Source organism: Drosophila subpulchrella, chromosome 3L (genome assembly GCF_014743375.2).
Source record: "Drosophila subpulchrella strain 33 F10 #4 breed RU33 chromosome 3L, RU_Dsub_v1.1 Primary Assembly, whole genome shotgun sequence".
Taxonomy (NCBI): Eukaryota; Metazoa; Arthropoda; class Insecta; order Diptera; family Drosophilidae; genus Drosophila; species Drosophila subpulchrella.
Window position 1 is genome coordinate 9,379,476 of NC_050612.1, and position 13,488 is coordinate 9,392,963.

The window sequence follows — 13,488 nt, forward strand, 5'->3', positions numbered from 1 at the left end:
AAAATCGTTTTGCTAATGGTTGTTTGGAATCGGTTTTTTTTTTTTAGGGGGGGTAGTAGTTTGGTAGTTTCGGTAGTTGTTTGTTTACCCAGTAGACTGGCAAAGACCATAACGAAGCATGTTCCCAGATAGACGTCAATCGACTTGACGTACGAAATCTTTGGCAGCGCTGCATTTGTTGACGACATCAAAGTGGTCATTGTCAACACGGTTGTCACACCGAGCGCCACACGCGCCGGCGTTGCATTGCGATTGAGCCAAAATGATACCCATGATATAATAACGATCAGTCCAGAGGGTATGTAGATTTGTATAAGGTAGTAGCCCATCGAACGCACGAACTGAATTTCGCAGGCTAAACGCGAATAGTTGCCTGCCCGCGCCAATTGCGATTATTTGTTTTTTAGTTAGTTATTTCGAATTATAGTTTTTGGTTTGTTCAGCGTGTTTTTGAAAAGAGGAAGAGAGAGAGTAGAGAGAGATACAAAAATATTATTAGTACTTAGTTCGCTAAAATATATTTAATTTGCAAATATTTACAAACAATATTGCTGGCAGAGCTGGCAAATCATCGATTGTTATTCCAAATTGACGGAAGTTTATGTTTAATCTACGGATTATTAATTTAAACCTCGATATTTTGCCATCTCTAAGTAATAGGTATTCATCACCAAAAATAAATACACAAAACTAAACTTAGAACTTCAAAAGTAAACGTAACATAAAGTCTAAGAATAGAATAAATAAATTAAGTATGAGCGCATTTTTATGTGAAATTATGATTGGCTGGCACCTTCCTGGAAATATTGTTAGTTTCGATCTATACGACGCTTCGTTATCAGGCAGGCAATACTTCAATAAACATATATTCATGTACTTAAATATGGGCTATAAACGAAATGGCAAGTTTTCAAGTCAAAGCTAAGGTCAAAAACTAAACTTGAGAAAATAATCTAGGCATTCCACAGTTATCCTTGCAGAAGGCCCAATTTATTATAAGCTGGGAATTATGATATACGAGTTTTTTAGAAACATTTTACTTAATTAACCAAGCATTCTGCAAGGATGCCTTCGCTTCGACTGAACCGAAGCAAATAATCGCTGTTATTAAAAAATGAAGTAATGTTTTATTAGTTGGTTAGTCACAAATACTTGAGGAACAGAAGTGGCTTGCATTAGAGTAACTAAAACTGACCGCAAATCTCAAGAAAAGAGGTAAATAAAACGATAAGAAATATGAGTAGAGGCAGCTAGTCTAAGACCTAAAAAGGAGCATTTGAATTGCCTGCAATTTGTGGCTATTTGTCTATAGTTATATTTATTTTTTTAAGGATTTTGTAAAAGAAACTTTATAAGATGAGAGCATGCTTGGGAGGGCGTTTTGTATTTTCGATATATATGTATATATATTTTTTGTTGGATATTTTAAACTTGTTATATATAAATATATATATATATTTAGTATGTATAAATGGTATTGAACTTTTCGTTGTCTTTCGTTCATTAATTTTGCAAATGTTTTAATTCTTTTTGCGTATGGGGGAGTTGATTGAAATTTTAATTTATGTTGCATAACTTTTTCGATTTTGGATTTTAAAATTAATGCTTTTGTTGCAGTTTTTGTTCTTGATTTACAATACAGAAGGTTTGGTGTTGATTGTTTTTAGTTGTTGTTTGATTATGCTAATGAGTTTCGATAGCGTTTTAAATTACTGGTAAATACGTTTGTAGATAGCTGATGTTGTTGGTAGTAAAAACTAATTTCGGTGACTAGTTAATAAAATTATGTGTTTCGTGTGTGAGTGTGAGTATGAGTGTGGGTGTTTGGCAGCTTAAAAAATTGGTTGATTATGTTGTAATAATGTCAGGCATAAATCAAAAGCATGATTTACTAAGGAAAAGCCATATTCATATTTGCTATATCGATTACTTTATGTTCTCGTTTTTTTGCATAAGATTATTTTCACTTTGCTTATTTGGTTTTATAATACAAAGGTCGCTAGGTGAATTGTTTTTCAATCTCATATTGATTTCTTTTTGATTTGGTTTGATTTTTGTCGTTTTTTGCTTGGCATTGCCAATGATAAAAATTGGGTTTGTTTGCTTCGTTTATTTTTTTTTTTATGTTTCTGTTCTTGTCATGGTTCGCTGTAAAGTATGAACTTATGAGCGTTGAAATCAAGGCGGAATCAACTGAGATTTGTAAAATAAAAGTAAGCAGAAAGGAAAATCATTTGATGAACGAACTAAATTGGAAAATTGTTGCTAGCTTGTAACATGCGTTGAATTTGCGTTTAAAGATATATGAACAGTATCCGGTAGGTTCGAGTACGAGTAAAAGTGGGAAAAGACTGAGACCTTGTCTCAGTCCATATCACGCTGTCTAGACTCTAGACTATGAAGTGGGCTAATGTTGAATGCTTTTGTTAATATTATAGTTATTTTAATTGTTAACGTTATTGCTTTTGGTATTCGGTATGCTATGGATTAGATTAGTTGATGAAACAAACGCTAGCTAAAAGGAAAGTAAATTAGGTAAAAATCTTAAGATGCTTAGCATGCATTTTTCATATCGGCGAATGAGCCTGCTTCAAGCACAATCTCTCTGATTGATTCAATCAGATGGTGCTTGAAGCAGACCTTTCAATTCCACCGATAGTTAGCCCAAGTTGTTTGGCAAGCCTGTTTCATTGAATTTTGGAGAACTTTGTACAAAATGCTGCTTGAAAATTATTTCGAATTTGAGAAACAAAAAAAGGAAAGAAATCATCGAAATAAAGAACCTGAAGATTAGAATTGAATCGAAAACGTAAGATCAAAACGATATATTTATATATTGTAGTTATATATAGATAAGTCATCAGCGGTATTATCGTAAATATATATAGGTAAAAGTAAAGTTTTTAAAGAAAACCGGTAACCGTCTACAGGTACCTGTGGTAAGACTGATTTCCATAGCTCTTTGGCGATGACCCAAGACCTTAAATTGGGGCAGCGAAACCTCACTCGAGACACCGACCGAGTTGGGGCCTTCGTTCCATTTATAGCGGATGTCACGCATCGTGTAGCCGACTATATATGGTGTATATAGTTGGTTGTAGTTATAGTTGTTATTGTTGTATTCGTTGTAGTTGTTGTTATGTTTGCAAGTTGCAATTTGTACAGTTTGGTGTTTGGTTTTCGGTTTTTTGGGGGTTTTTGGTTTAGTTTTGTTAGGCGAGTTTATATTACAGTTGTTGTTGTTGTTGTTGTAGTTGTTGTTGGCACAGTTCGGTGGTGAGGTTGTCGTTGTTGTAGACGAAAAATATGCATAAAACAAAAAATACATTTCGTGAGACTATTAATAAGTTCTATTCTATAATAGAAAATTTCATAAACAATTAAATACAATTCATTCGCCGTGTTTTTTCTTTTTATTTGGTATAATATCATTTTCCGTTTTTGGTTAAACATTGTCGATTCGGGTTGTTGCATTAATAGTCTCATTCAGAACTTGTCGCTTTAAGTGTTGTTCAAAAATATATTTTTTGATTTATTCCATCAAGAAGAAACTCTAAGATTATTAATGGTTGTTCGTATATTACAATTGCGCTAAAAATGCATTATAATAGTTAGATTTCCATTGGCAAAGCGTAACTAGGATAAAGATTGAGGAGCTTTCAGTAGGCACGCTCTGGTTGACTTACAGCTACTGTTTGTTCTTATTGGCAGTAGTAGGGTTGCTTAAGACTAGAAAACTTATAAACTATAGCATATCTAATTGTTTCGGTGTCAGAAATGGGTGCTCTTGTGTTTTCTGTTTAAAGGTAAAGGCTTTTACATTGTTTTCGGGCCTTTACTTAAGTAGTTTCTTAGTTTTTATTAGCGTTTTAGTCGCTTTTGCCTACCCAAGCAAACGAAACTGGACTCTCTTGCGACTCGAAACGAACTGAAATTGAAACGGAAATGGAGCAACCAGAAATCATAATCGCTGGACCTAACTAACGCTCACTACGTCACTAACTGCTGCTTTACTGATCGGTTAATTAAACGAAAGAAACGTAAAGTTAAAGAAATAGAAGAATAGAGAATAAACAACAAATCAACGAGTAGTCACAACAGAGGTTAGTAGAGGACACTTCAAACACAATATATATATGTTTATATGTGGTTTAGATGGGAGGTTGGTTTTGATTGTATCTGGTTAGTAGCACAAGTTACGGTTAGCACTCGATAAAAAGAGTTATAGGCAAATATATGTATATATTGGTGAAGGAGAAGTAGAAGTAGACGGAAAAGAACGAAAAACTTTGGTTGGTTAGAGGTGCGTGTTTCGGTACTTGGATATGCGCTAACCCTTTTTGGAAACACAAAATCAAAATACGATTACGAAAATCCATTATGACAAACGCAAAACGGATAAAAGTTCATTGAAAAATGCTTGTCAAAAACAAAGGAAATGGTAATGTGATTATATTGATGTTACTTATTTTTTTTTGCATATATAGATATATTTTTTTTTGGTTTGTTATGATTTTTTAATGTATGGGGGTACCTGTGGTTAGGTTTATTTCGGTCGCCCTCTGCCTGTGTCCCAAAACTCGGAACTGCGGTAGTTCGACCTCACTGCTCATGCCAACACTACTCAGTCCATCTCTCCAGAAATATCGGATATCTCGCATCGTGTAACCGACTTCATGTTGTTGAAGATCATTGTTGTTGGATTGTTGTAGTTGTTGAGTAGTAGTTGTAGTAGTAGTAGTTGTTGTTGTTGTTGCAAAAAGGGGGTTCAGTAGTTAATTAATTGATGTTATTGTTTGTTTGTTCTGTTTTGGGTTTGGTGTTTGTTGGTTTCTGGGACTTATACACAGAATCATTGACTCACACACTCGATGTTGGTCTTGGAATATAAAGGAGTCTTATAAATAGGGTGAGGGTGACTGTGTGGCATTTCTTGGAACCGATTTCTGTGACGAGTTTTTTGACAAAGAAATTCTAGACGTAATGAATATTCATATCGAACGTATATACAATATATAGATCTTAAGCAAAAGCGTGCTGTGTATGGGTTTTGACTTACAGTAGAGTAGTATAATAATAAACTTAAGCTAGTTAGGGTTTTAAGGGAATAATTCGAGTGAAAGACAGAGGCAGAAAATTATGGAAATATCTTTTTCGGTTTCACAAGGATCATCGTATACTATTCATGGGGTGGAGCCTTCTGCGGTTGCTGAAATTGAGAAGGCGACCGAAAACCAACCAATCTTCTGCATGATTTCAGCGCCATGATATTGTGAACTGTTGATAGTGATATTTTATTATTACTGATACTGGTTGATAGCTGTTGGGTAAAACATTCGGGTAGATGCAGATAATAATGCACATGAACTGGGTTTACATGTGACACTTGAACTTTTATTTCGGGTGGTTTCAAAAAACAAACGTAAATGACTAAAAATATCTGAGGTGGAGAGGCTTTAACTATTTGAGTAATTGAATGAGTTGGTTGGTGGGGCGTGGGGACAAATTTTGATTGAACAAAATATGCACAATGAACTTAAAAGGGATATTCGAAATAAAAATTAAATCTATTGAGAGCTAAGATTGAAAACAAATTCCTTGTCGCCTAACCTCTGCCTGAAGACAACTTAATTGACGTAAATTCAATTCGATTTCCTGCTATTTGTGGCAGCATAATTGCTCTGTTCACAATTGTTCATATCAAAGGCGACTTAATTGCTTTTTCCTCAATCGAATTTGTCTGCGTGTGTGTGTTTTGTATCTGTGGCACTTAAAATTTACTTGCTTGCATTTTAATTGTTTCGGTTTGGTTTGGTTTGGTTTCTTTCACATGAGCTTGTTTTTGATTTTCTGCCCACACCGAACAAACAGCGCACGGCCTTTGCTTGAGAGTTGAGCTCGGCATTATTGGAGTGGCCAAAACCGAGTGCAGATGGTGGCCAAAAGGTGCAGGCTACTGGCTAAAATAACAGGTATTTGCAAAGCTCTCGACAACACTGTATAATTGAGCAATTTTCTGGGCCAAAAAACACTTTTTTTTGGCCACTCCCCTGCCGACATTCTGAATGAGTTGATTTCTTGTTTCACATATTGCTTTGATCACATGGTTCATTGACAATTTTCACAATTTTATCATCATCATATCTTTTTATAATTATTTGGCTAAAATTAAGTGGTTAGTCAGTTCAATGTACTTACAGCTTTCGATTTCAATGTGGCACAGCTGGCGATCCATGGGGAAATATTGTAGATTCATCGGACACGATGCGGTAATAGTCAATCTAAGTGGATTATTTCACATTTTTTTGGGTTTTTGGTTTTGGGGAAAGAGAGATTATACGATTAGTAGCGAATTCATGGGGTGACCAGGTGTACATCAACAAACAAACGAGCAGAGGGTTCAAAAAAATTACATTCTATATTATATACACACAACATTTACGAAGGGTTGTTTGAGGGCTGGGGGTTATTCAAGTCATTACATATACAGAGCGAGTTCAATTGGATATGAGCTATTTGTTATATATATTTTTGCTGCTGTTTGGTAAGTGAGAGATACTTTGAGTGGCAGTTTAGTTGTAGATAGTGAGGCGATTGGCTCTTACGCAGGGTTTAACATTATTTGGCTTACTTATTTTGTCGTTGGTTTAATTATTTAGTTGCTTATAGCTACGAAAACTAAACGCTACTCATACTTATTTGGTGGCTGTTGCTTTGTCTGCTGGGTTTTGTGGCGATTTTGGACAGATTCTTGTTTAAAGGTAGTAGAAAAAAGAGCGCCCAGTAGCCGAGCTACTGCGGCCAGTCAAACCTTTTTGCGGTGTCAAAAACACGTGAGACAGAAGGTACCGTCGATAGTCATGCGATCCCTGCCTTTCGATGGTTTTGGTTATCGATTAACGAATCTTGATCCTGATATTTGATATTTGATTCTTGTGGTTGTTGTGGGGGGAAATGCGTTTGTATCTTTCATGAGCCACACAATTGGGGATGTCGAAGTGATGGATAGTATAGTTCCATCCTATCGATGGTATGATATGGTTTATGTTTTCATCAGCCAATCGGGTTAAATGTGGCCACAAATGTTGTTACCATCATAAAGTAAAACTTAAAATACAATTTCATAACGATTTACATTAAAAAGTCAATACAATCGATAGAACCGATAGTACAATCGCACAGTTTGCACCTCTAACCGATGACTTTCATGAAATGTACAAATCATTAGAAGCTGCATCGCTCGAAATTTGCCAACTTTCTTTCACTTTCACTTGCCAATTGAACTCACTTGATTAGTTTTAATCGCTTGGAAGAAAACTCGTTTTCGTTCTGTAGAAATTTTCCATTTTCAATTAGATTTAGTAAATTACAACATCGATTTTTACACACACAGAAAAAAAGTTAGTTGCAAAAAGGGCCAAAACGATAATGTTAACGATAGAGTAGAATGTTTGAAGTATATTTCTTTTTTTTTTTGGTTTTTGTTTTTGGTTGTAGGTTGTTGGTTTTTTGTTTTAGGTTGGTTTTGTTCGGGTTTGTTTTGGTTGTAGGGTTAGTTGTAAAATAGTAAATACACATACACATATACAGACAATTAAAAATGTTAATGTTCGCTTTCATTGAGAGCGTAGAGTTTGGGAGTTGCAGTAGTTGAGTTGGTTTTTACCTAATACTTCTTGTTATCGATCCAGAATGATGCACTCGTATGAATTCATTACTGGTTGTTGCAATGTGAAAATATGATTGTTTTTCATTTACAAAAAAGGTGTCAGGTACCCAAATATTCTTAATGAACTCTGATCCAACCGATAGTGTTTCTACACCAGGTCGTTTTCTATACGCTAAACGAGGATCGGTCCAAAATTGACGAAAGTAAAAATCCAATGTGAAGTCCTATTCAATTCACAATTCGATTCAATTCGATTCGATACGGTTTTCGGTAAATTGGGGGAAAGGTAGCAGAAAGAGATTGAGAGGTTATTCATATTAGTAAACATCGGCAGTGAGCACTTATGGAACTAGTTAACTAAAGGACTAGTAACTAAAAGTTTTGTGTGTTTTTCAAAATTTATTTTGATGAACTAAAAAAAATTCATAGAGAAATCGATAGACAGAATTTGTGAAAACTAGGCGGAAAGTTATATTTTTTTTTGGACACAACAGATACACTTAACAAACACACAATGAAAGAAACTTGCGGCAAATGGAAACCAAGGAAAATTCATAACGTGCAACAATTTTTCTTGTATTATCAATTTATACAGGATTGGAAAGATGGGACATAAAGAGGGGCGTCTCCAGACAACATGCAAAAACATCGAATTGAAACTTTATACAGCGTTTTTGGGGTGTGGGGACGGTAATGAGATCTCCAGAATAAACGAAAAGTAACTGAATTAAATGAAATCACTAAGCTTATTTACATTAGCAATATAGAAGAAGGGGTCTCGGGATCTCGGGTAAGCATTTAAGTAGTACAGAAACCTCTCACAAATATTCGTATGGATTCGTTGCTGTGATTGTGAAGTAGCTTGGCATTTTTCTGGCTACTAACAGGGGTTGTTGGGTTATTATTACTAGACTACTACGGCATCTATGGCAACAGGCTGGCAGGTTGTTATTTGTACGCTTTATACAGTATACGGTATACAGTTGGCTTTTTGGCTTGGCTAGGCTCTTTTGTTTCAGCTGTTCTTGTTCTGCTTTTTGTGCCTCGAAGCTAAGCGTTTTGGGCTACGATTGGATTGTTTAGAATCGGAGTCGATTGGGGGATTGGATTGGATTGTAAAACGACAAACAATTTGCTTGTGTTTGCTCTGTATCTGTGTGTGTATCTGTTTGTGGGTATGGGTGGCGGATTGTGTGTGTGTGTGTATGGGTATTGTTTTTTTTTTTGGGGGACGGATAAGGACAACTACTCGAGTTGTTTCTCTCAGTCTTGCATATCATTATCTTCAAGCGCGTCACGTGGCCGACAAGGAACCAAAAATTAAACGGAAAAGCATGTAAATGTAAATGTAAATGTTAAAGGTAAATGCAAATGCAAATGTAATAATAATAGTAGTTGTTGTTGTTGTAGCTGTAGTAGTAGCAGGTAATAACATTTGTAAGTAGTTATAAATATTTATAGGGCGCTCACTGCTTGCTTTTTGGGTACTTTGCCAGTACTTTAACGCACGCCGAGAGGTGCTAGCTGGTACATATGTGTGTCTACATGGCGTATACGTATTTTCTATATGGCTATGTGTTTTATTTATAATGCGAAAATTGCACACGGTTCTCGTGGGTTGCCTGCAATCTTCTCCTGGCTTTATTCTAGCAGATTTGGTTTCCACTCGGTTTCTGGCACGCCCAAAACACAAAAACTCAAACACAAGACTGGACTTAAGAACGAATCAAAACTCAAGCGTAATCGAAAAACGAAAATAAAATATTGTGTGGATTATGCAATTTTCATAACTCTTTTTTTTTGTGTTAGTGGGGTTTTTGGCTTTGCAAAAAGGGTTTCTGGGGTTCAACCTGGATTTTTGGTATTTTTATATTCTTGGCACACACACAAAACCAACTCTAAATACGAATACATATGTGCATGACGGTATTTATAGATGGTTCACAATTAACCCCAAACGTGAGCGGTTCAATCGAGTTGTTTGTTTTATTTTTATATATCTCTTGATAGTATACCATTTACAATTTACATATGTATAGTCATGTGTGTGTGTGTTGTATATGTATATTTGTTCCTTGTTACACAATATTTTTTCACTGGCTTTTTGGATGTAACCTCATGTCATGTTGATTTTAACTGCCTCGTTGCTCGCCTGAGTTTCGATTGGATTGAATTGGACGGGTTGTCTTTTGTAATTTTATCACAGTTTATACAGGAAAATAAAATGAAGTATAAAAGAATGTCATTTAAGAAGGTTTTGTTCTTGAATTTTACCTATGAGTTATATTAAGCATGATTGATTTACAAATTTTATTAAAAAACAAGATTTAACATTTTTTAAAAATTTATTTTAAAATTAACAATGGAAATATTTATTTAAAAGTTATACTTTACTTTACTTTATAGGTATTAAAGTTAATCATTTAAGAAGGTTTTGTTCTTGAAGTTGACCTATAAATTATAAAAGGCATGGTTGATCTAAAAATTAAAAAATGGTAGAAAGGGTCTTCATTCTTTTCTGCATGTATACATTTTTATTATTGATTGCCTAACATTTTTAATGAAAATATTTTTTTAATAGTTATACAATTTTATATTAATACATTTATTTGTTCTCAATAGTCGTAGTTCAATCATGATTAATATTACTTATGATTTCAATAGACTAATTCCTTCTCGGACTATTTTTTTCTCAGTGTACTGGTATCTGCTACCGTGTCTATGTGTGTGTACGCGTGTTGTTGTTCTTGTTTCGGTTTGGCATTGGCTCAGTTTATTTTTGAATTATTTTCATTAGCAGCGTGGCAATTCTGTTATTTTACCGGGTCGCAAAATGTGGAAATGAAAAATTGTCATGATCGGGCTGAAAATGAACATGTTGTTGTTGCTCTTGTTGCTTATATCCTTGTTAACGTGTTTTCTTTGCTGGATTGTTTACGGCAGTATGTTCGTGTTTACGTTCGTGTTGGGCATGTTATTTTCGCATAAATTGATTGCCAAAGCCAAACGGTGCGATTGTGTTGGTTGTACTGTGTCATACGAATATTTCCTTAAGGTAAAAACGGTGAGAGTGTGTGTTTTTAAATGTGTATGCAGCAAAATTCGTGTGTTTGTGTAAGTGAATTCCCATTAAGTGCAGTTTTCGCAACTTTTTCAACGAAATCTTTAGAGTTCTTGGTAATTTTCGTGTGCGCCAATTGAGGTGATAATCTTCCTTCTGTCAGATGCTCTCTTTTTGTCACACTCAATGATAATATAGGTATATGAAAGTCAGACGATAAAAATGTATAAAAAAATTGCCAAAATTAAATCAAAATAATGAGTAGCCATAGTCCTACAATTTCATATAATAATGTATGCAAATTTACCCCAGAGGCTATAAGTTTATTAAATGATTTTGAAAAGCTCTTTAAAATACAATTAAATCACTCAACCAATAAGAACGTGCGACGTACAGAAATTGGATAATTTTATAGTTATTTTTGGGAAATATATTAAAATCCAATATTATTTCATAGAAGAAACTTTAGAATATAATAAAAATTAATTGGGGTTTCCGATTATTATCTTTCTGACAGAGTAAAAGCAAGGAAAACGAAAACACAGAAACAGGCATAAATGAGTAGTCCCTTGTACGAGTAGGCTAAGTCCAAATATCGTTTGACGAACACACCGACACCGAGCTTGATTATATGCTATATATGTTGTGTGGATTATGATATTCATTCATATTCATCTTGTTAACAAATACGCATGCGCGCAGCCTTTGTCAATGCGGCCGCTGTGATTAATTTGATTTTAGTATTTTGCATTTGACCAGATCACAACAAACAGAATGACGGTTATAATGGGAGTATAGGTATAGGGCTGATATATGAATATGGCATAAATATCTCTCGTTTCTCTGAGGGGGGGCGGGGTTTGGGGGAGGCCCATCATAGTGTCAGTGTGTATGTGGGTGTGGAATGGATGAACTTTGGCCATGTACTCGATGGGTCGATAAATAAAGATTTATACAGCAATTAGATTGATTGACTTTATCGCAGTTGCTGCTTTCCATGAAAATTCCGAAATGGAGGGATGCGATGGCGCAAATGGCAAAAAAACTGAAGCTGAACAAATGGAAGTGGCATTTCAAAGCGTCAAAAGTTGAGAAGTAGATAGAGATAGCGAGAGTGTGGGCGAAAGAGAGAGCAGCACTTGGTCTGGACTCAAAGAGTAGCATCAAAATGTGTAGAATTTTGGGGTAATTTCAATGTAAGTACGTATATTTTTCGGTTAGCATTGTTCTGGCCGAGAAGCTTTTTTTTGGAATGGAACAACAAACAATTTGCGAACATTATGGCCTATTGCTTAACATTGAAACGATAAACACAAAACGAATATGCAACATTGGACTTTAATAGTTGGCAATAGTTGGCATTGCAATAACGATTCGTTTCACACAACATTTAATTGGCAGAACTTTGTATATTTATATTGGTATATGTATATAGATATTGGTTTGCAGTTGGCTTTTCAATGGTCGAAACAAACACAATCTTAAGTGAATCAAAGTAATTGTAATGAATTTGTATGTCTTTAGCCAATTAGCAAAATTAAAAGGATAACAAATGCTAGGACACAAAATGAGCTTTAAGCAACAGAGACAGACATAGAGAAAGAGATAAACATATAGTAAAAGAGACAGAGATATTTATAGAGAGAGATAGAGAGAGAGCGAGAGATAGTTACAGGTAAGAGGTAGAGACTGAGAGAAATTAAGAAGTATACGAGTAGATTTATGAATTTTTTTTGTTTGCTTTTACCAAAAAAAAATAGAAGGAACATTTGTTTTGTATCTGTGGTAAATTGTATTTTTTTTTGTTGTATTTTTATTTTTATTTGTATTTTTGGCATATATTTTTACGTATGTACCATGAGAACTTCCGAAACCGAACTGATACTGAGGACATACATTGTGACGCCAACCTCCACAGGGGGACCTGCAACATATACACACACACGGATTGATGGAATTTTCATTTTGCGTTTGGTATGGTTATACTGTAGTTGTTGTTGTTGTAGTTGTTCATGTTAGATGTGGCTAAAACCCAAAATATTATATGAGAACTGAAACACACACACAGCGGTACGGTAAGAGTAACTAGTAGTTGTTAATGGACGCAGTACGTTGACATATTTTTCGCTTTTCGCTGCCCACTACCGGCCGCCCTTTTCCTTGGGCTCGTCGGGTGCTGTTTAATTTCCATTAGCAAAATTAAATATATAAGGTACGGTTAACACTTAAATTGGCAAGCGGTGTGCATTGCTTTGCTGTTGTATTTTTGGCTATCTATTTGTTAACTAAATTTGTGTTTGATGCTTTTGCTTTTGCTTCTGTTTATTGCACGCGCCGAATGAAAACCAAATCAGTTGACTGCTCGATGTTGTATCTTTTGTATTATGTATTTTTTCAGCTATACGAAAAAGAGTTGCAGTAGCTCAAAGGAAAAAAAAAAAAACATGTATTTCAAAAACAAAGGCGCCTATTAAATAAATATTTATTTGTAAACTAGTGGACTATTTGGTTTTGAATAGCGGATTCACACACCATTTTTCGTTTGCATTGCTTATTTAGAAAGATTGATTGATTTGTTTGTGGGTATTGCGATTTGGCAGCAGTTAGGTTAGGAAATTTATCTTGAAGCTTGTTATGAGTTTTATGTGGGCCTACGAAAAAGAAGAAGACAAAAACAATACGCATGAAGTGAGAGGCAAGAGTTTTGCTTTTGGAATGTGAGGGGTTTTCAAGATCCGGAAGGGTTGAAATGTTGATG

General features: G+C 34.9%; 1 protein-coding gene across 9 annotated transcripts in view; it reads right to left on the reverse strand.

Moving 5' to 3' along the window:
- LOC119552592 (gamma-aminobutyric acid receptor subunit beta) overlaps positions 1–13,488 on the reverse strand; it is a 37,577-nt gene that overhangs the window by 8,959 nt on the left and 15,130 nt on the right. For 6 of the 9 annotated variants that reach the window (XM_037862246.1, XM_037862245.1, XM_037862243.1 and 3 more), the window contains exons 5-8: positions 7,667–7,893; positions 6,199–6,281; positions 2,935–3,072; positions 89–373 (exon numbers count right to left, since the gene is read on the reverse strand). In XM_037862246.1, coding sequence (XP_037718174.1) covers positions 89–373; positions 2,935–3,072; positions 6,199–6,281; positions 7,667–7,893 — 733 coding nt within the window. Of the gene's footprint in view, positions 1–88; positions 374–2,934; positions 3,073–6,198; positions 6,282–7,666; positions 7,894–12,586; positions 12,655–13,488 lie in introns of all 9 variants that reach the window. The other 3 variants (XM_037862247.1, XM_037862240.1, XM_037862242.1) reach the window with 1 other exon arrangement.